This window comes from Diceros bicornis, chromosome 3 (genome assembly GCF_020826845.1).
Source record: "Diceros bicornis minor isolate mBicDic1 chromosome 3, mDicBic1.mat.cur, whole genome shotgun sequence".
Lineage (NCBI taxonomy): Eukaryota > Metazoa > Chordata > Mammalia > Perissodactyla > Rhinocerotidae > Diceros > Diceros bicornis.
The window spans coordinates 58,362,927-58,383,530 of NC_080742.1; the positions used below are offsets into that span (position 1 = coordinate 58,362,927).

The window sequence follows — 20,604 nt, forward strand, 5'->3', positions numbered from 1 at the left end:
TGAGGTAGTTGGTGAGAACAGGGCATGAGAGGATCCAGGGAACCCTACACTAGAGTCATCTTGGTGCTGCAGCTCATGGGAATTTAAGGGCAGCTGTAAGGGGCAGGGTTAAGGGTTTATGAGACTGAGCTAAGGGAACTAGGGAGAAGGAAATTTCTCACGGGGCCACAGAGCTCTCCCGGGTAGAATGGAGCAGGAGGAAGCCGGGTGAGAGTCCCACGCAGTTGAGCGGGCACAAGGCAATGACAACTAAACCAGAGGAAGGAGAGGAGAAGGGGAGGCCACATTGTACTGCTCTTTACTGAAGTGGTAGTTTCCTTAGCCGGCAACTCCAGAGTAGCTGACAAGTTTCAGGCTCTTCAGGAAAAAATAAATGTGAGAAATAATTAGGAAAACATCAATTAATCATGAAGAGAGATCTGCAGTGCCAGATATTAAAATATAAAACTTTGATAATTAGAACAATATAATACTGGAACCAGAGTAACCTATGTAAAGTATATGGAATATCAAATCGGTTAGAAAAGAATGAATTAGTCAGTACATGGTGTTAGAATAGCTGTCTAGCCATTTAAAAAAATATTAGATCACCCCTTGTCGCAGCTAATTACAGAGTAAATTCCAGTTGGGTTGAAGATGTAAAAATTTTAAACACGGATGGGTATGCATATGGATAAAACTTTTATAATTTTGGTGAGGGAAAGATCTGTCTAGGAATAACACCAAAAGCAGAAACAATAAGAGAAATAGACTTTTTACTACATAAACATTTCAAAATTCTTTATGCAAATAATAAACATTGTAAATATACTTAAAAAGCAAAACGACAAATAGAAAATATTTGTATGTAACAGACAAAGGGCAAATATCCTTATAAAGAACTCGGGCCAAGAAATAAGGATGTACCAATTGAAAAAGTGGGCGAAGGACATGAACAAATTATTAAGAAACAGAAAAATTCAACAGAGTGGACAATATATAGAAATGCTCTTCCTGACTACTAACTTAGGAATTGCAAGATTAAACATTCGGATAAGGAACTTTACCAACCAGATAGCAAGATTAAGAGGAAGAGTCCTCTCAGGGTTGAGATAATATAAGTAAATGGGAACTTCCGTACACTTCTTATAGAAGCCTAAAAATTGTAGATACTTTTGGGGCAAATTTAACAATATTTGCCAAAATCTTCTGTTTCTAAGAGTGCATCCTGAGAGAATAAGCAGTGCAAAGAAATATATATGAATTATTTATAATAAAAAATAATTGGAAACAATTTAAATACTTAGTAACAGGCTATTGATAAAATTGGAGTTTGGTGTAACCATGGAAAGAATATTCTTTTATCAATGCCTTTCAAATTGCACTTCACACACTGACCCCCGAGGGCTCATTTTGTGGAACTGCTCTAGGGCAGGTCTGGAAGGTTCTACCTATCATCCAGCTTCAACCTCAGCTACCAGGGCTTCCTGTACTGGGCTCAAGATAAAATTATATTCGAAGAAAGGCTTTTACTGCCTGAGAAAGTCTGAATGCCACTTGAATAGACGTAGATTTCTTGACATGGAAAGATGGTCATAATATTTTTGCAGAGAAAATAATTAGGTTAAAAGTAGCGTGTATATTGTTATCTCATCTTTATATATGTAATCTATACGTTATAGATGAATGCATTATCAAAATTTAAACTATTTCTGGGTGGTGCCACTATGGTACAACAGAAGGATGCCAGACGGACCAAGGCTGCTTCCCTGCCTTTGAGGATCAACAGAGTAACCAGAGACACATATTTGCACAGCAACCTATCAGATGTATATAGAACAAGCTGAGGTCCCTGATACTACAGGAATGGATGCCTCAACATTTCAAGTCAGAAGAAGGGAAGTAGAAGTTGGGGGGCATGAACTTTATGCCAGGCAGGGTACCAGCTTCTGTGCAAGCATTCTCTCCAGTCCTTGCATCAGCCTAGATGCAGGTCCTATTATCCCGTTTACACATGAGGAAATAGGCTCTGAGTGGTCCAGAGTTCCTCTCTCATGGTGATCCTTTTCTACACTAGACTCCAAGTGTGCTCCCAAAGGATGTTTCCAGATGCCCAGGCATCCCTGTCTTTTCTTTGAGCAGAAAGGCAAGCCAAGGTCCTCATCGTGATTGCCTGGGGCCTCTCTTTCCTGTTCTCCATTCCCACCCTGATCATATTTGGGAAAAGGAAACTCCCCAACGGCGAAATGCAGTGCTGGGCCCTGTGGCCTGACGACTCCTACTGGACCCCGTACATGACCATCGTGGCCTTCCTGGTGTACTTCATCCCTCTGATGATCATCAGGTAAGAGGCCAGCAGGCCAGACCCACACACGGGCTTTCCTGGGTTGCCAACTGCTGCTCTCCTCCCCACTGCTGCTCTCCTCCCCTACAGGTCACTCATTGTTTCTAGTGTCATTGGGGGAACTGACCAGGCCACAAGATTTTATCTAAAGCTACTGTATGCTAAATCCAACTCCTCCAAAGTGGAGGAATCAGGAGGAAACTAACATTTTCTGAGTATGTACTATGAAGCAGGCATTGTACTAAATGGCTAACAGTTATCCCATTAACCACACTACAATTAGATGAAATATACTATTGTCCCCATTTTAGGAATGATAAAACTCAAGTTCAGAGAAGTTAAGTAACTTACCCAACATCACACAGTATTTAAACACTGATTTGTCTCATTTCATACACTGTTCTTTCTCCTGTATTATACAGCCTTTTCAAATATAAGACCCAGTACCAGTTTCAGAAATCTTATATTATAATTGAAAAAATAGACATACTTGAAACAAAACTAAACAAAATATGCAGTACATGCGAAAAATATGCTAGAGAGTGTGCACGGTGAGGTCAGGTAATGGCAGGGAACACTTCTCAGAGGCCACCATTGAAGGATGGAAGGATTCAGATAGAAGAAGGGGAATGTGGAGACAAAGCAGGTTTCCTGGTGATCGGAGGTCAGAGTGAGTGTGGCGACAGGGAAGGACAGGCTGGCAGTGCCAGTGGGGAAGTTGGCAATAAGCTCTTTCTGGGTGGGGTGAGGCTTAGTTGTGAAGGGCGTTAGCAACCAAGCCATAGGATGTTCTTTCTGTCCTGCAGCCAACAGTGGGCCAAAGATGGTCTTTCCGCAGAGAAGACCACAACCACCTGGACAAGGAAGGGTCTCGCTTGGTCGCATGGCAGGATCACCTCTGAAAGGGTGGCTTTCAGCCAGGGTGGATGGGCTGGGGGATTGCAGGAGACAATCTGGCATGTTGAGTGTGTATGTGGGCCGTGCTGACCTGGCACTTTTTCGGCATCCCCAAGCCTACCATGATGTGTCACATAATTTGTTGTGGGTGAAGGAAGATCAGCCTTTGGTATTTGATGGTATAAATGATGTTGTGATAAAAATCTTTGTACTTAAAATTATTCATGGGTCTCTGATTATTTCCTCAGAATTCACTCTAGTAGAATTGCTAGATCAAAGACAATGTTTAAGACTTTTGATGCATATTTATAAACTGCCCTCTAGAAAATGTGTATTCCTGCCAACAAGCGCAAACAAGAACTCTGATTTTTCCTTTGCTGACCCAATGGAAGGTGATACCATTTCTTTATTAAATCTTTGCCAAACCTAGAAGTTAAAAATGTATCTCATTTTTTCAATCTGCCTTTCTTTGATTATTAATTGCGTAGGTATTTTTCAAGTGTTCTCTGACGTTGTGGGAATTATTTGTTCTTGTTCATTGCTCATCTTTATTCACATAAGATACTAAAGCTGGAGAAGTGGTGTCCACCACATAGTCCAGCCCCTGAATTTTTCACAAGAGTAGACATAAGGCTAAAAGAAGCCACGTGACTTGCTCTCCATCAGAAGTCAAGTGGACAGGAGCAGAGTGATCCCCATAACCGGTCCAGCAGCCTTGCTGAGACTGGAGATTGTCCAGTCATCTCTGTGAATCCACAAATTAGCATCTACGTTTTATTTTAACGTACTGCCCTCTTCCCCACCAAGTTGAACTTGGGAGGAAACTTGAAGGAAAGATGAAGGTTATTTAGACAACAAATTAAAAAAAGTCATAGCAGCGTTAGAGGGGCACAGGGAAGAGGAGAGCAGCTAGTCACAGCGGTCAGAAAGCATTTGGAAGGAAGCAGCTCAGGCACCACAGGCAACTGACGTATGGATTTCGGTGGCAGCGCGTGTCCTTGCTTCTCTGCTGGTTGAGTTCCCATCAACTCACGAAATCAGTCAAGACTCCTGCTCAGCAGGGCGGATACAGTGCGTGAACCACACGGCTCACGATGTGCTGCCTGGCCAGATCCATCATGTGGCTCTTTTACTGTCCGAAATTTCCCCCATTAATTCGAGCTGCTTCTTCCCACGAGGTATTCTCCTCAGACTTGCCTGCAGCCCAACTTGTGCATTATTTAGCGTACTTGGAAAAAGCAAAGTATAATTTGATGATTAAAAGGCATGATTTCAAAAGCCAGTTTCACTCAGCGCTCATCAAACTAAGGCCTCCTTAACTCCTGCTCCTTGCTCCTTGCTTCCAGCCATGGCAGAGCTATGGAAATTCAGAACGACCTCCCTCAGTCCTTGAGCATCTCTGAAGCGTGTCCTACCTGCTCAGTCATTACCTTTACTCTTCCGTAGTCAGGCTCCTGCTGAAGAAAGAGCTTCTCTCTGGGGGCCATGGCATCCTCTACCTCTATCAGCTCCTCCTCCCTTCTTGAACCAAGACCAGGACCAGGTGGAATTTTGCGAGGAACTTGTTTTCCAGCTAGTTCCTGGGATAAGTTGCTACAATTTTATCTCTCAGAGCTAAGGTTTAACTCCTTTTTTTTTCTTTCTTTCTTTTTTAACCACACTTTGCCCTCTGAGCTTGATTCTGTTGCTTGTGGCTCTTTTAGAAAATGTTAAACTCTTAATTACAAGCGTAACTAGACAAAAGAAACAGCTCGAATAAGGTGTTCACTCACTTTATTAACTGTGCCTCATCTTCACTGTTCCTAATGCATGCTATATATATGTATATATCTTTACCAAATTGATCGGCAATGTATAAAATAGGAGTTGTGTTGTCTGTGGCACACTCTCCTGAGAGCTGCATATGAATAAAGATTTAGCTGTTCTGTCATCAACTAAATCAGGCTCCCAGGACTTGAAACCATAGTGACTGATAATAAAGGCAATACATTATTTTTCCAGGTCAACACAACTCCCGTTGTTTCCAAATTCACTTGACATTACTGTCTAACTCTTGCTGGGGAGGTTATTAGCCCTGGTGTAATTGCTTTACTTTAGCTGTGGTTATTTTCTTGCTATCTAATTGATTTCTCATTCTCCTATCATTTTTATCTGTGTGAGATAAAGGTAGAGGCATAAGAGATCCGTGGCCGACAATTGCAAAGGAATAAGTGGAAAAAAGCACATTCGCCATAGACCATTGATTTGTGTTATAAAAAATACGAATTTATTTTGCTTGGGGAATGGGGATCAGACTGGAAAAGCCCCATGCTGAGGTTGGTACAGCCTTATGGAGTGCAAGGCCGTGGTGGGTCAGAGGACCCCAAGGCCTGGCCAGCACTGTCCATGGGCACGACGTCCAAGGCCAAGGAGATGACCCCTCACGTCTGAAGGAAGTGACATCCTATATATTGTTACCTGAGGGGTGGCAATAGTTATGTCTTTTGAAAAAGCCATTCTTACTAGTTTGCTAGGTTATGGTAGATGTTTGTGATTAAATTTCCAATATCCATTCCACTCTAAGCTACTCATGGCAACCCCTACCCTCAGCATGTGAATGGCTCAGGAATGGCCCCGTGATCCAATTCTAGCCAATGAGATGTGAGGGAGTGTCTTCTGAAGAGCTTTTGGAAAAGATGTCCCCATTCTTAGAAAAAAAGTCCAGGGAAGGATGCCTTCACATCTTCTTCTAGACATTGCTCTCTCTGGATTGACAACTGGAACTGATGCAGCCTGACTGAGGAGGACACCTACACTGAAAAGAAAAGAGACAGGGATGGAAGGAACCCAGGTTTCTGAGGTTCACCTTTGACACTTTGAAGTTGCAATTATGGGAGATGAGGAATAGTCTAATTGCAGTTTGAGTTGGGAGTTTTCTGTAGCTTGCTACAAAAAGCATCCTGACTGATACCCAACTGTCCATACTTGCTGGTTCTAGACATCAGTGAATTTATCTGAACTACTGAAGTCATCAGAGTGAACTCTGACCTTTAGGAAATCTCGGTTAATTCAGTGGTACCAAATGAGTTACTAAGGGTGTCCCTTTGACTTTCTCTGTCCTGGGAGCCCGTTGAACCTGATACCAATGGACAGTATATATCAGGACTTTTAAGTTTTTCTTAGTTTCTTAAGTATCAATCTACTCCTACATTTTCCCCCAAAAGTTGGTTTTGCCTTCACATTTCCCTGAGCTCAACACACAGATATGCTTGTGAGTCCCTGTAGCCCAAATACATTCCCCAAAGGAACCTGTATACCCTCCCTGCTGTGAGACAGCATCATATGCTGGTTAATTAGCCTTTGAAGTCAGAAGCGCCAGGCTATGGTACATCTCTGCCATTCTCGAGCTATCTAAACTCAGGCAAGTCACTGAATCTCTCAAAATTGAAGTCTTCTCTTCTAGAAAATGGAAGTAATACTAGCATCAACCCTATAAAGTTGTTGGAGAGATTAAATGAGATAATTTCCATTAAGGGCTTGGCATAATTTTTGGTTCACCATTATAGTCAGTAAATCACTACCATTGTCATCATCAACATCACATCAGAGCTTTGGTGGCCAACAGATCTCAATTTGAATCTGGTCTCTGACACTTTCTAGTCGTGTACCTCAGCCTTGTTATCCATAAAATGGGGCCAATAAACTCTTCTTCCCAGGGTCGATATAAGAAATCATAAAATAAGACCTTGTATGAAACAAAACCCACAATCAATACGTATTAAGCATTTACCGTGCAGTGCCCAGCACAATGTTAACTAATTAAATTAATGAGACAAGAACGTAAGTACGTTATAGAGGGACTGGCACACAGCAGGGCTCCACACTGACTGCTTCCCTCCTGACTGTCCCCTCCATGGGTACTGGGGCGAGAAGTGGGGCACATGACTCTTGTTCCCATTTCAGGATTCCTAAACCAAATGGCTTGGATTGCTTCTGGAGCATATTCTCTCTTCTCCATCACCAAGCCACTCTACTGTAGTCATTTCACAAAGAGATGGAATAAAATTCAAGGACGATTGAGTCGGTATACATTCCCATGATTATCACCATCTTTCACTCAGTCTAATTAAATAGATTAAATAAATCTACTCTTTACCCCTTTTAAATCCCTGCTCCACACCACAGCCAGGACCATCATTGTTGTCTGGAAAATTGCTATGCATACAGAACAGTATGAAATGAAAAATAAGAATCTTCCTCCCACTTTCCCCTTTGGCTCACTCCTCAGAAGTAGCACTGTTAAGAATTTCTTGTATATCATTCCAGGACTGTTCAATTCATATACAAGCATATACATATGCATAGAAACAGATTACACATATTGAACAATGTCTGATCTTTGAAAAAAAAGTTGATCAATCATTTCACTTTTCTGCTTGGAGCCCTTCAGTGGATCTTCATTGTTTCAGGATAAAGTCCAAAACCTCTAACCCTGCACACAAGGCCATGCATGATCTGGTTGTTGCCTCACTCCCCATCCTCGTCTTCGGCCACACAAACTGCCTCTGCACATGTTTCAGCCATACTGGCTTTCTCTAAGTTCTTTAAATGCACCGTGCTCCCTCCGGCCTCTGAGCCTTTGTACATGCTGTTCCCTCTGCCTGAATGACCATTCCCTTCTGCATTTAAAAAAACATTTTATCCTTCAGATCTTAGCTGAAACTTCACCTCCTCTGGGAAGGCTTCCCTGACCCCCAGGAAAAGTCAGGGCCCCTATTATAAACTGTTATATCACCCTATATTTTATCTTCACAGCATTTTACTCCATTGTAATCACATGTAATTTGTGTAATATATACAATAATTAATATATGATTAGAGGCAAGATGATGATGATCAAGGTGAAGAAGGCAGAGGAAGATTGTGGGAGGCTTTGGAGGCTTAAGAGACTGGATATCATGTTATATGAAAGTGAAGACAACGGAGGGGTTTTAAGCCAGGATCTGGCTCTCTGTCCCGAGCTCCAGTTCTGATGGCGGCATGGGCATTCAAGATGGTAGCAGAGTGGAGGTGTTAGAACATTATGCAACAATCAGGCAAGAGATTATAAGGGATGCTCACTTCATCAGCACATATATTAAAATTAGAACAACACAGAGAAGATTAGTATGGCCCCTGTGTAAGGATGACACATAAATTCATGAAGCTTTCCATATTTTTGTGTGTAACAGGTACAGAGTTTCAGTTGGGGAAGATGAAAATGTTCTGGCGATGGATGGTGGTGATAGTTGCGCAACATTATGAATGTATTTGATGCCACTGAACTGTACACTTAAAAATGATTTAAATGCTAAATTTTGTTATGTTTATGTCACCACAATAAAAAAAAATCATAAAATATAAAACAGAGATTGTAAGGGTCTGAACTGATGCTGAAGAGCAGGAATGGAGTGGACAATACAGATTATGGAGACATTTTGAAAGGACAATCCACAGATTTAACTTACTGATTAATTACTGAATAAACTTACTGATTAATTAGATGAAAGAGATGAGGAAGAAGAAGGAGACCAAAATAATTCAGAAGTCTCTGTGATGCACGACTAGTACACTCTGAGAAGTGGCCTGATTTGAGGAATAAATGAAAGGGGAACCCTGCTTATTAGCAGTTTTCCTGGCTAACAGTAAAGCTGGTACTGGCTTTCCACTTGCCTGATGGTCCTAAGGAGATGAGGTGGGGGCGACATAGGCCCAAGCACCTAACACATTAGACTTTTCTTAGTTTTCCATTGTGTACATTGTTGATAGTCAATAAATATTTGAATTCTTGATCAATTAAGCACTGGGGTTTCAACTGTAATACACAATTAATGTTTCAAGGTTGCTGTAACCTTTCCTTGTATCTCATTTCCCTGGGGAAAAAGTTTCCTGCCCTAACAAATGCTTAACTTAGGGTAAAGAATAGACTTAGTGGTAATGTTTTTCTCATTTTTCCTTTAATGTAGACATACAAATTCCAGAAAAGTCCCTAGGCAGGTATATGAGAAGGAGCAGGGATACCACACAAAGGCCCCGAGCTTTCCTGGAGCCCTCAGAGCGGTTCACTGAGCAAGAAAGGGAAAAGGAATAGGAGCAGAGGGTTTTACCACAGTCATTAATTAAGTTATATTCCAAACATCATTAAAAGTAATTAGTGCTTTGTCAGCTACTGCAGAATAGAGCTCTGGTTTTTTTTAAACCAGTGACTCTCAAGAGGGAAGTTTGTGCGGTTTTAAAATAAAGCAGTGCTTTATCCCATAGTTTTTAGTCGAGTTACTTAATATATTTGAAATGTCCAATAACATTAAAGAAGGGTATAAACTTTTATGTTTATCAAAGGGGACATAGGATACAAAATTTGCTAATGCTTTCAAATCATTAACACGCCGTTTTCCTGTTAGGCACAGATTATATCATGCAAGAGTAGGTGTGATATTATGTGAAAAATGGGGAAGAAAGAGGGTAAAGAAAATGACATTTATTGAGTCTCTGCTAATTTTCAAGCACTGTGCTTGGCACTTTAAACGTTGTCACATTTCATCCCTAAAAATCTCTTGAGAGGTTTGTATGATTAACTACATTTTACAGTCTCAACTGAGGCCCAGCATCTTAGTCCATTCAGGCTGCTATAACAAAATACTACAGAATAAGTGGCTTATAAACAACACAAATTTATTTCTCACAGTTCTGGAGGCCGGAAGTCTGAGATCAGGGTGCCAGCATGGTTGGATGAGGACCCTCTTTGAGGTTGCAGACTTCTGGTTGAATCCTCACAGGGTGGCAGGGGCTAGGGAGCTCTGCAGGGTCTCTTCTTATAAGGGCACTAATCCCATTCATGAGGGGTCTACCCTCATGACCTAAGCACCTCCCAAAGGCCCCACCTTCAAATACCATCACATTGGGCATTAGGATTTCAACATGTGAGTTTTGAGATGACACAAACTTTCAGCCTATATTACTAAGTATATTAGTTATCTATTGATGGATAACAAATTTCATGAACCTGGTGACTTAAAACAACAAACATTTATTATCTCATAGTTTCTGAGGGTCAGGAGTCTGGACATGGCTTAATTGAGTCATCTGCTTAGGCAAGGCAGCCATCAAGGTGTCTGCCAGGGCTGGGGTGTCATCAGAGGCTCAACTGGAGAAGGATCTTCTTCCCAGCTCCCACAGGTTCTTGAGAATTAATTTCCTGGGGCTGTAGGACTCATGGCAGCTTGCTTCTTCAAAGCCGGCAACGTGGAGAGACACTAGCAAGACAGGAGCTATACTCTCATATAACCCTGGACATCCCACCACCTTCACCCAATGCATTGACTACAAGCAAGCCACAGGTCCCACCACACTCAAGGGAGAGGATCACACGAAGACAGGAACACCGAATACAGGAATCATGGGACCACGATAAGAACTGCCTAAAGTCAAGGTCATACAACCAGCAAGTAGTAGAGCTGGTTACAAATCTAAATCTTTCTGACCCCAAACCCTGCATTTGGATTCTAATATCAGCTATACCTCCGACTACCTGGGTTATCTTAGAGAAATCCTTTAACTTCACCAGTCCTAACCTCCTCACTGAAAAAAGAAGGAGCTGCATCCATCTGGCCTTCATAGTGGCTTTCAGTTTGGACCTGCTGCGATTCTGTAATCAGCAAATTTAGGGGGCAGGCGTGGTTGAGAGACCCCTCCCTCCATGCCTTACACTCAGGGAAGTGGGAGTGGTCCTCTCTCTGTGTCCTCACAGTAGGGACCCACCAGCCATTTTAACGTTACCTTTGGTCCTTTCCGCAGCATCGTCTATGCCATTGTGATCCGAACTATATGGATTAAGAGCAAAGCCCATGAGACGGTGATTTCCAACTGCTCAGGTAAGCCTCCACTCTGCATTGCCCAGCTCAACTCTTGGCTAATTTTGCTCCTGCAGAGGTTTTCCCCTAGAATATGAGCTTGGGCTTTCTGGATATAACAGCCTGCTCTGTTATATCAGGGCCCAGCTGGCAGATCAGACCCATCAAAGGCTGTCCTGGGCAGGCTCTGCCTTCTCCACGTGGCCTCCCCGAAAACTAGGAGAGGGAAGGGGGTACTTTGGGCCTAGTCAAGCTGTGCCAGCAGAGAGTCCTTCGAAACAGCCTTTGACCCAGGATCCAAGTCTCTCAGGCCTGGCCACAAAGCACCCTGAAGGCTACTGGCATGAAAAGAGAGGACTGTCCGAGGAGAACACCACACATTCAGCAAAACACGGGGGCAGACATTCTATTGGACTTGAACTTACAGATGGAGAAAACTGCCATCTATCCACAGAACAATGCTGGACCCTGAGCCAGTCAAGGCACGATCCATGCTTTCCCCACTGTCCCAACACACCAACTCACACCAGACCAAGCCTGAGATCGCTGCTATAACCCATCCCCAAATTCTACTTCAGTAAACCTGAAGGCAGGTTTCTGAGACTTGGAGGCCTACCCTGCTTCCCAGACAAACATTGCTGGACCGAACTGAGGTCAACCTCAACAGAACACAGCAAACCATATGCCAGAAAGAGAGGAGAAAGGGCTCCTGATTTTCTATTTATTATAATGTGACTAGTTCTGTAGAAGGGCTCTAGCTCTGCTCAGGTTCCATGCCTCCTCCCATTCCTTGTACAAACACGCACACAACATAGGCCCACATGCACAAATGCACACATTCACACACCCAGTCTCACACACACGCCCACTGACACGCTCATATGCACACCCGTATATATACTCATCCACACGCACTCACACAAGGGCAGCAAGATATAACACAGATACCTGGAATAAGAAGAGCTGGTTTCTGTTCCAGATGTGCCACTACATGCTGTGTCACATGGCAAAGTCATTTAACCTCTCTGGTTAAAAGGTTAAAAGTGGTTAAAGTGGGTGGACAGACTAGAGTTTCTCTAAGTCCTCCTATTTTCAGACTTTGAGCTGATACCTTTACTGGACCAAGATGGAGCTCATTTTCCTCCTTCTTGAAGCTACTTCTTCCAGCGTGACTATGAGAAAGTCAAGAGGACTCGCAAGTATTATTGGGCATTGATAACCTGTGTCCCTTTCACTACAGAATAAGTAAAGATGTATAAGTCTTGGTTTCTTCATTTGAATTCACTGCAATTCTGCTGTGTTCCATCACATCTCAGGAGTGGTGCAAAGGACCGGGAATGCCAAGGAAAGAAATAGCCTGGGTTCTGACTAGGAAGCGTACAGTCTCGTGCATTGAGTCTGAGCCCCAGCTGCACAATAGCATTGTCTGGGGAGCTTTCCAAATGCACGAATACCCAGACACCACTGCCTGAGAGGTTCTGATTCACTCAGTGTGGAGTGGGGTCTGGGCGTCATTACTTTGGAAAAGCTCTTCAGATGATTTTAATGTGCAACCAAGTTTGACAACCCCTAGTCCAGTAGGAGACTCAGTCATAGGCAGCTGACTTCCACACTGAGGGATGAGAGTAGCCCACAGGTCTGCCCAGGGTGCTTAGAAATTTCCCACCTGTGACGAGCCTATCACTCAACATGTGACTCACTCTGGCCTCCACACAGATCCTTATGCCTCCTTCATGCTCGTCTAGTCTCTGCACCCTGGTTTTTTCTAGAAGAGCAAGAGCAATCAGAAAGGATAAACACAAATGCATTCATTTTATTCATTGTGAGTGGCTCTGGTCAAAGTCAGAATATTTGTCTGGAAAAAAAAAAAAAGATGGATGAGAGCTTCCTTCCTTTATCAGATATCAAATAAATACATTAAATACTATAATTGTTGAATAGGGTATCCCTATCACAATTACATGAACAGGGGAAGAGAACAGAAACTCTAAAGGAAACCTCAGGAATTTAGGGTATGATGAAGTATTTCAAATTGATAGGGAAATGGAGATAGTTCAATAATTAGTGTTGAGACAGCTGCTCAACTATTTAGAAATGAATTGTTAAATTCCTACCTCATATGCTATATGGAGATAAACTCCTGATTAAAGATTTAAATGAAAGAGAGAAGGAAAGCAGAGAAAATATAAGAATCATTTAGAATCAGAAAAAATTGAAAAATGTCTAAATAACCTACAATGAGGGATTGACTATAATAATTATATAGCCATATAATGAAATACTACAGCTGTAAGAATTATTGTGCAGTATACTTGCTGCAATAGAAAGATGTCTATGAGGTATTAGATTAAGAAGGAGAAAGCAGTATGATATCACTTTTATAAATATGTGAATATGTAATATACGTTAGAATATATATGTGATAGCTGGATTGATGGATGAATAGATAGGTAGGTAGGTAGGTAGGTAGGTAGGTAAGTAGATAGATAGATAGATAGATAGATGGAAAGAAAATGTCTAGAAGGACAAATACTAAATGTTACAGTGATTATCTCTGAGTAGTAGAGTTTTAGTTGATTTTTCTTTTCTTTTCTTTTTCCCCTTATCTGGGTGTTAAACTTTTCTACAATTACATAAATTGTATAATATAATATAATAGCCCAGTGGTCCTTTAGCCTGGGTAAACAGCCATTATTATGCTAGCTGTATATATGAGATATTCATTTTTTTTAAATCATCAACTCAGCCCCCACAAAAAAGTACACTTTCCATGCACTTCTCTATGTAAACTTCATGCTTTGACCCCGAGAGACCCAAGGCTGAGACTCAATATATATACATATATTTCCTGAACCTATGAATCCCTAAACTTTCAAAACTTACACGCTCAGTGAATGGGTAATGACCAAGATCAGATAGATCCTGATATATAGGTAGGATCTAGACGCCACAGCAATGAGGAAGCACCCAGAGGCTGATATGAGATACAAAAAGTGCCTCTGTCTGCCCCCAAATATCTCCCTGCTGAGCCTTCCATGAGGCCTGAAATTCACACCAATGGAGTCTGTCCCTTTTCATCAAGGTACTGTCTCTGGGAGAGCCCAGGAGAAATACATTTGTGGCCCAGACTGAGGAATGTGCACTATACAAGCATATATTGATCACATTGTCCCTTAACAGAGTGCATGACCCTGGTTTGATGGTGGACAGATCAAGTGTGGTGGGACCAGAGGGTTTTGGAAGTTCCAGAGCTTTGGGTTCAAGGACGGCCAAAGGGAAAAGAGGAGAGTCTTCTTCTGTTCAGGTTGCCACAACCAAGTACCATAGACTGAATGGCTTAAACAACAGAAATTTATTTTATCACAATTCTAGAGGCTGGGAAGTCCAAAATCAAGGTGCTGGTCAATTCTGTTCCAAATGAGATCTCTCTTCCTGGTTTGCAGATGGCTGCCACCCACTTCTTGCTGTGTCTTCATATGGCAAAGAGAGGGGGAGAGAGAGAGAAAGCTCTCTGGTATCTCTTCTTATAAGGGAACTAATCCCATCATAAGGCCCCCACTCTCATGACCTCATCTAACTCTAATTACCTCCCAAAGGCCCCATCTCCAAATACCATCACTTTGGGGGTTAGGGCTTTAACATACGAATTTTGGGAGGACGCAAAAATTCAGTCCATAACAGTAGGAGAATCAGAAAAAAAAGACACTGTGGAAACAAACGAAGACCAACCAAATTAGAATAGACAAAGGCTGTTTATTCAGAGCTAGCTACAGTAAGGGAGTCAGCCCCCATCACTTGCATTTTGGCAGACTCAAAGGCAGGCAGGGGAGTGGAAAGGTTTATAGTGGAAACAGGGGAAGGCTGCAAGCGTGCCCTGGTTGGTGGCTGTTGGCATGAGAAGCTATGGGTGGGCTAACCAGAAGCACAGCATCCCATGTGATTGGTTAGGGGTGCATATTTGGCTTTCTCTTGTTGGTTTTAAGTTGAAAGCAGGGACAAAAATTAAAGAATCTGTCAGTTATTAATCAAGTCTTGAGCATTTGAGGTAGATTGTTACAGGGGCTACAGAACTGTGATAAAGATAGAGGTCTGACTTCCTGCAAGTCTGACTTGTACATAGTAGGTTGGCTTCCTGGTCTGGTTATTGGCAACAGGTTGGGTTCCTGGATTGTTTGCTGCAGCGCGTGGGTCAGAGTTCTATTTTCATATAGGGTTTGGCCATCCTCCATTCGTTTCTTCAGTCTGTCAACGTGGACTGACAAGACAGAGGGACAGACAGAGCATCTACTGTCAACCACTTCACTAGGTCCTTTCCATACTTTATCTCCTTGAATCCTTACACAACCCTGCAAGGTGCTATTATCATCTATCTTTTACAAATTGAAGACAGGCTCGAAGGTTAAGCAATTTGCCTGTTTTCATAGGTGGCACATGACACAGCCAGGATTCAAAGGCACATATGATTGACCAGAAAGCCTACGATTGCTTCCCTGCATCAGGCTGCCTCTCAGAAGGATGGACATTACAGAAAAGGAGGTGGTGAATGACTGAAAAAAGAGCTCAAAGTGAAAAAAAATTTTTAGTTAAAAAATCCAAACTTGGGATTTGGGACATGGCTTCTTTTCCACCACACTCCCTCTAGAGTTCTGCCTTCACAGCACTATTCCAGTCTTATCTCCTGAAGTGTTTTGTTTTGACGTATTTAAAATCTTAAAGGTGACCACTACTGATAGAGGCAGGGCCCAATTTTGTTTAGGTAGGCTGAGGTCTTCCTGTACTTTCACATTTAAATCAGATTGGTTTAAACTCCTGTCCTGTGATTTTTGCCAGTTCCAGGAGGCTGGTGTGTCCCTCCCTGCCCGTTCCTCTGAGCTCTCACCCTCGCAGTCTCACCTCCTACAGCTATTCTGTTCTCTCTGCTCCTGGCCCAATGAACCATGGAATCCACCTCACTTTCCTTGAGTTCACTACTCACAAGAATGAATAGAGCAAATGGTGCTGGAGGTTTGAGGTGATAAAGGTTTCCACATTCTGTCAGCTACCTCAGCACCCAGGGTATCTCCCAACCCTGCTTTCTCAGCAGGCCTTTCACCACTGTGGTTGCGCTCCTGTCTCTCTCCAGAGTTCCCCATACCTCTCTGATAGTAGATTTTCCAGTCCCTGCACTCTTGGGCTCCCCCATCCTCCAATCTCTGAAATAAAACAAAGCCGCATAGAGTTGTGTTTTCCCACTGATACTTTCCCATTGGCTTCCCACAGTAAGCCATCACCCCTCCCCAAAGATGGAAATGGCTGCAGTCAGTTTTTATTCTTTAGTAGAAGTTTATATCTCCATTACGCCTATTTTTTCATTGTCTATATCTTTATGTCACCATCAGTGACCCCCTTCTGGAATGAGGGGCTGATGGTAGAATGCTCAAAAGCGCATATACTCTCTGTATCTTATTCATTAATGGAACTCAACTTCCTATCTGTCATTACAGACAAGCAGCTCTGGAGTTGGCTGGTAAACAGATCTCCAGTGGTGTGAGCAAGCCAGGATTATTGCTCATCAACTAGGGGACATCAGCAATGATTAGTGTGAACAGAAACTCGCTTTGCAAAGACAGGCTGCGAAATTTAAGTCATCATTAGTTTAAGAACCACTCTTCTTACTGGCAAATACGTCTATTTTCTCTCCCTCAAAGGCTAACAGAAAGAAAAAAAAGAACTATTTAATAAATAATCCAAAGACTTTCCCACAAACAAGTGTGGAGGGAAATCTTGTATGTCGTTATCTTTCATAAATGAGCCTGCTCTTGATGCCCAGGGGTATCTACTCCTATAACATAGAGCTTTTCCTGCATGGAGGCAGACCTGGGAGGCGCACCCACAGAATAGAGAAAGTATAACATATCTGGACGTAACTGCATCTGGCCATGATGACTTAGAAGATGCAATGTGATCCATGCTATATCCAAATTACATGTTTCAAATTAAATAAGGCAGAAGGAGGTGCAGAAAAAAGCTTTTTTTACTAGGAACTGGGCTGGACTTCTATTCACGTCTGGCTAAATGAACTTAAGATAAACCCATTAACTTCTCTCAGTACCTTTCTTCATCAGTAAATGTGGGTAAAATGGCTTCTCTGAAAAAAACTACATTTAGCAAAACACAAAGAACTTTATGCAAAAAAGTATAAAGTTACAAATAAATGAAGCTTATAAAATGTTCATGGATAGTAAGATTCAATACTCTACAGATGTCAATTCTCCTCAACTGATCTACAGATTGACGCAGTTCCAATCAAAATCGAAATGGGACATTTTATTGAGCTTGACAAGTCAATTTTAAAATACACATGAAAACTATAAAAGCCAAGAAAAGCCAAGAAGACAATCCTGGAGAAGCAGAGCGAGGTAGTGGAGGTTTACTGTACTAAATATTAATATTTATTATGAAGTCAGCATGATTAATAGAGTGTGGTATTGACACAACGCAATAGACAAATAGAAAATTAAACAACCCCAAAACAGAACTATACATAGATGAGAACCTGATATGTGTCAGAAGGTTATAATTGGATCTTCACCTCAATCCATAGACAAAACCAAATTTCAGGAAAATTATAGACTTAAATACGAAATGTAGGGCCGGCCCTGTGGCTTAGTGGTTAAGTGCACGCGCTCCGCTGCTGGCGGCCCGGGTTCGGATCCTGGATGCGCACCGACACACTGCTTGTCCAGCCATGCTGAGGCCGCGTCCCACATACAGCAACTAGAAGGATGTGTAGCTATGACATACAACTATCTACTGGGGCTTTGGGGGAAAAAAATAAAATAAATAAAAAAAATATGAAATGTAAGACTGAAAACTTTTAAAAGAAAATGTAGGGTGATATCTTTATGACACTGTGGTAAGGAAGACTTTCTTAAAAAAGATATAAGATGTATTAAACCATAAAAGAAATGATGAATAAATTTGAATCTGTTAAATTTTAAAAGGTCAAGCCACAAAGTGGGAGAAGCTATTTGCAACACATATACCTGGGAAAAAATTAGTGTAAAAAATTAGTACCCATAATAGATGAAGAACTCCTAAAAATCAAGAAAAAAAGATTTTTAAAAAAAGATAAGCAGGAAAAAAATGAACAAAACACAAACAGGCGTTTCACAGAAGGGAAAACAGGAATGGCCAAAAATAAGATCCTCAACCTCATTGATATCAAGAAAGTGCACATTTAAATCTCAGTTAGATACAATTTTCCACCCACAGGATTAGTAAAAATTTTGAAGTGTGATAGTTCTAGGAGTTGGCATAGATGTAAAGCTCATGGTTTATTTGACAATAGCATTCCTCAGAAACTTAGTAGGCTTCTGATCTGTTTCCAGTCAGTTTCATGCACTGGCAACCATATCCAAAAAGCCTTTCTTAATATAGTTCTCAAGTCTGACTTGTTTCTTTCCTCCCTCACCCAATCCCTGTCTCTCAATTTAATGGAAGCTAGCTTGAGGCCACTTGAAACAACAGGTGGGAGACCACATCCTTAGTCTGATCTTTGCCTCAGGAATGATTCTTAATGAGTCTTTGCTGGTTAAAACTTCTCCCTGTTTAACTTAATCTGGGGACCAGGGTCAACCAGCTTCATTGACATAAGACCTGTACGCTTAGAAGGTGTACACATTTGCTTTAATGCTCTGCCCACATTTTTATTTTGCACTGGGCCACTCAAAGTATGTAGGTAGTACTGTTAAGGACTAGAAGAAATTAACACACAACTCTACAAGATCTCAAATTGTAGGACTCTCTTTAACTTCCTTTCATTTTTGTTCATAAACCAACCAACTCTTGTTTGAGTTCATCTCTTTTTTCTAATAGTTGCTAAACACAGTTGGTAGCCATCAACACACACTATTAGCATTCTTTTTACCAACTGTGATGGTTAATTTTATGTGTCCACTTGCCTGGGCTAAGGGATACGCAGATAGCTGGTAAAACATTATTTTTGGGTGTATCTGGAGGGCATTTCTGGAAGCATTTGAATTGGTAGACTAAGTAAAGAAGATGGACCTCATCAATGCAGGTGGGCATCATCCAAACCATTGAAGGCCTGAATAGAATAAAAAGGCAAAGGAAGGACAAATTTGCTTAAGATGGGACACCCGTCTTCTCCTACCCTCAGACATTAGCACTCCTGGTTCTCGGGCCTTTGGACTAGGACCAGGATTTACACCACTGGCTGCCTGATTCTCCAGCCTTTGGACTTAGACTTAACACCATCATCTCCCCTGGTTCTCACATCTTTGGACTTGAATTATATCACCAGCTTTCCTGGTTCTCCAGCTTGTAGACAGCAAATTGGCTCCATAATTGTGTGAGCCAATAATAAATTTCCTCTTATGTATATCTATATGTATTTTCTATTGGTTCTATTTCTCTGGAGAGCCCTGACTACTATCCCAATCTTGTCCCCTGGGCTCCAGACTCAGTAGGCATACAATCTGCCTTCCCAGGCATCATATATGATACTTCTATCAAATGGATCTCCAGCATCCCAGCTTCCAATATCAGTTTCCTTGCCACCTGCTGCCTGCCCACTAGGCCAATGCCATATGATTTGGGATTTTGTTATGACAGCCCTATGTATAAAGTACCAATTTCTGCTTTAGTTAAGGAAACACTAGCAGCTATAATAAAGAAACCCCAAAATACAGTAGCCTTAAAAAAAATAGAAGTTTGTATCTTTCTCAATTAAAGTCCAATTGACTGTAAAGGTCAAAAGAAAGGGCACTGTTCCACACAGTTGGAGATGGAAACTCAAGCAGATGGAGATTCAGCCACGCTTAACAGATGGCTACTAAGGTATCCCTCAGCATCAACATCCAACAGGAAGGGGTGGGAGGAAGAGAGAGTAGAGAATTATTCAGATGGTTTATCTGAGCCAGGCCTGGGAGTGGTATACACGGAATCTTCCCATGTTCCCGTAGGTAGAACTTAGTCACATGACTGCACCCTGCTGAAAGGGAGGCTGGGAAACGTAGTCTAGGGAGGCTGTGTGCCCTGAGAGAAAAGGACAGGATTTGGTGGACAGCTAACCTGTCTCTGCCACAATTATTTTAGGCCTGTCAGGGTTCCTGGTTCCACCTGAGCCAAGGAGCTGAGGGACAGAAAAGGCTGTGAGTTAGGTGAGTTAGGTCATAACCTCCTCATATCTAGCTGTGGCCTCCGGTTTTTTAGAGGGTCAAAAAAAAAACAAAGGGAAGGAAGTGGCCAAAGTCCCACAGCTAAGCATATGAGACTTAATGCACTAAAAATATATAACATTCAGGTTATATTTGAAAACAAAGAGGCCATCAATAATCAGAAATCAAAATTGAATTTCAAATTTTAAAAATTTTAGAAATCAGATATAACTGCTAAAAATGTTTAATTTTTTAAATCAACCTAAAGTACAAAAAGTTCGTGACATACGGAAAAATATTTATTTAAAAATATTACCAAGTAGATTTCCTTGTTAACAAACAAATCTCCTGCGCT

At 41.7% G+C, this 20,604-nt stretch overlaps 1 protein-coding gene and 1 non-coding gene across 3 annotated transcripts in view; both read left to right on the forward strand.

Moving 5' to 3' along the window:
- NPSR1 (neuropeptide S receptor 1) overlaps nucleotides 1-20,604 on the forward strand; it is a 159,965-nt gene that overhangs the window by 130,227 nt on the left and 9,134 nt on the right. For both annotated transcript variants that reach the window (XM_058569063.1, XM_058569073.1), the window contains 2 exons: nucleotides 2,122-2,323; nucleotides 11,033-11,109. In XM_058569063.1, the coding sequence (XP_058425046.1) occupies nucleotides 2,122-2,323; nucleotides 11,033-11,109 (279 nt within the window). The remainder of the gene's footprint in view (nucleotides 1-2,121; nucleotides 2,324-11,032; nucleotides 11,110-20,604) is intronic.
- LOC131400687 (U6 spliceosomal RNA) lies at nucleotides 8,313-8,419 on the forward strand. Its single transcript, XR_009217402.1, has one exon. It is a non-coding gene; the product is annotated as a U6 spliceosomal RNA (small nuclear RNA).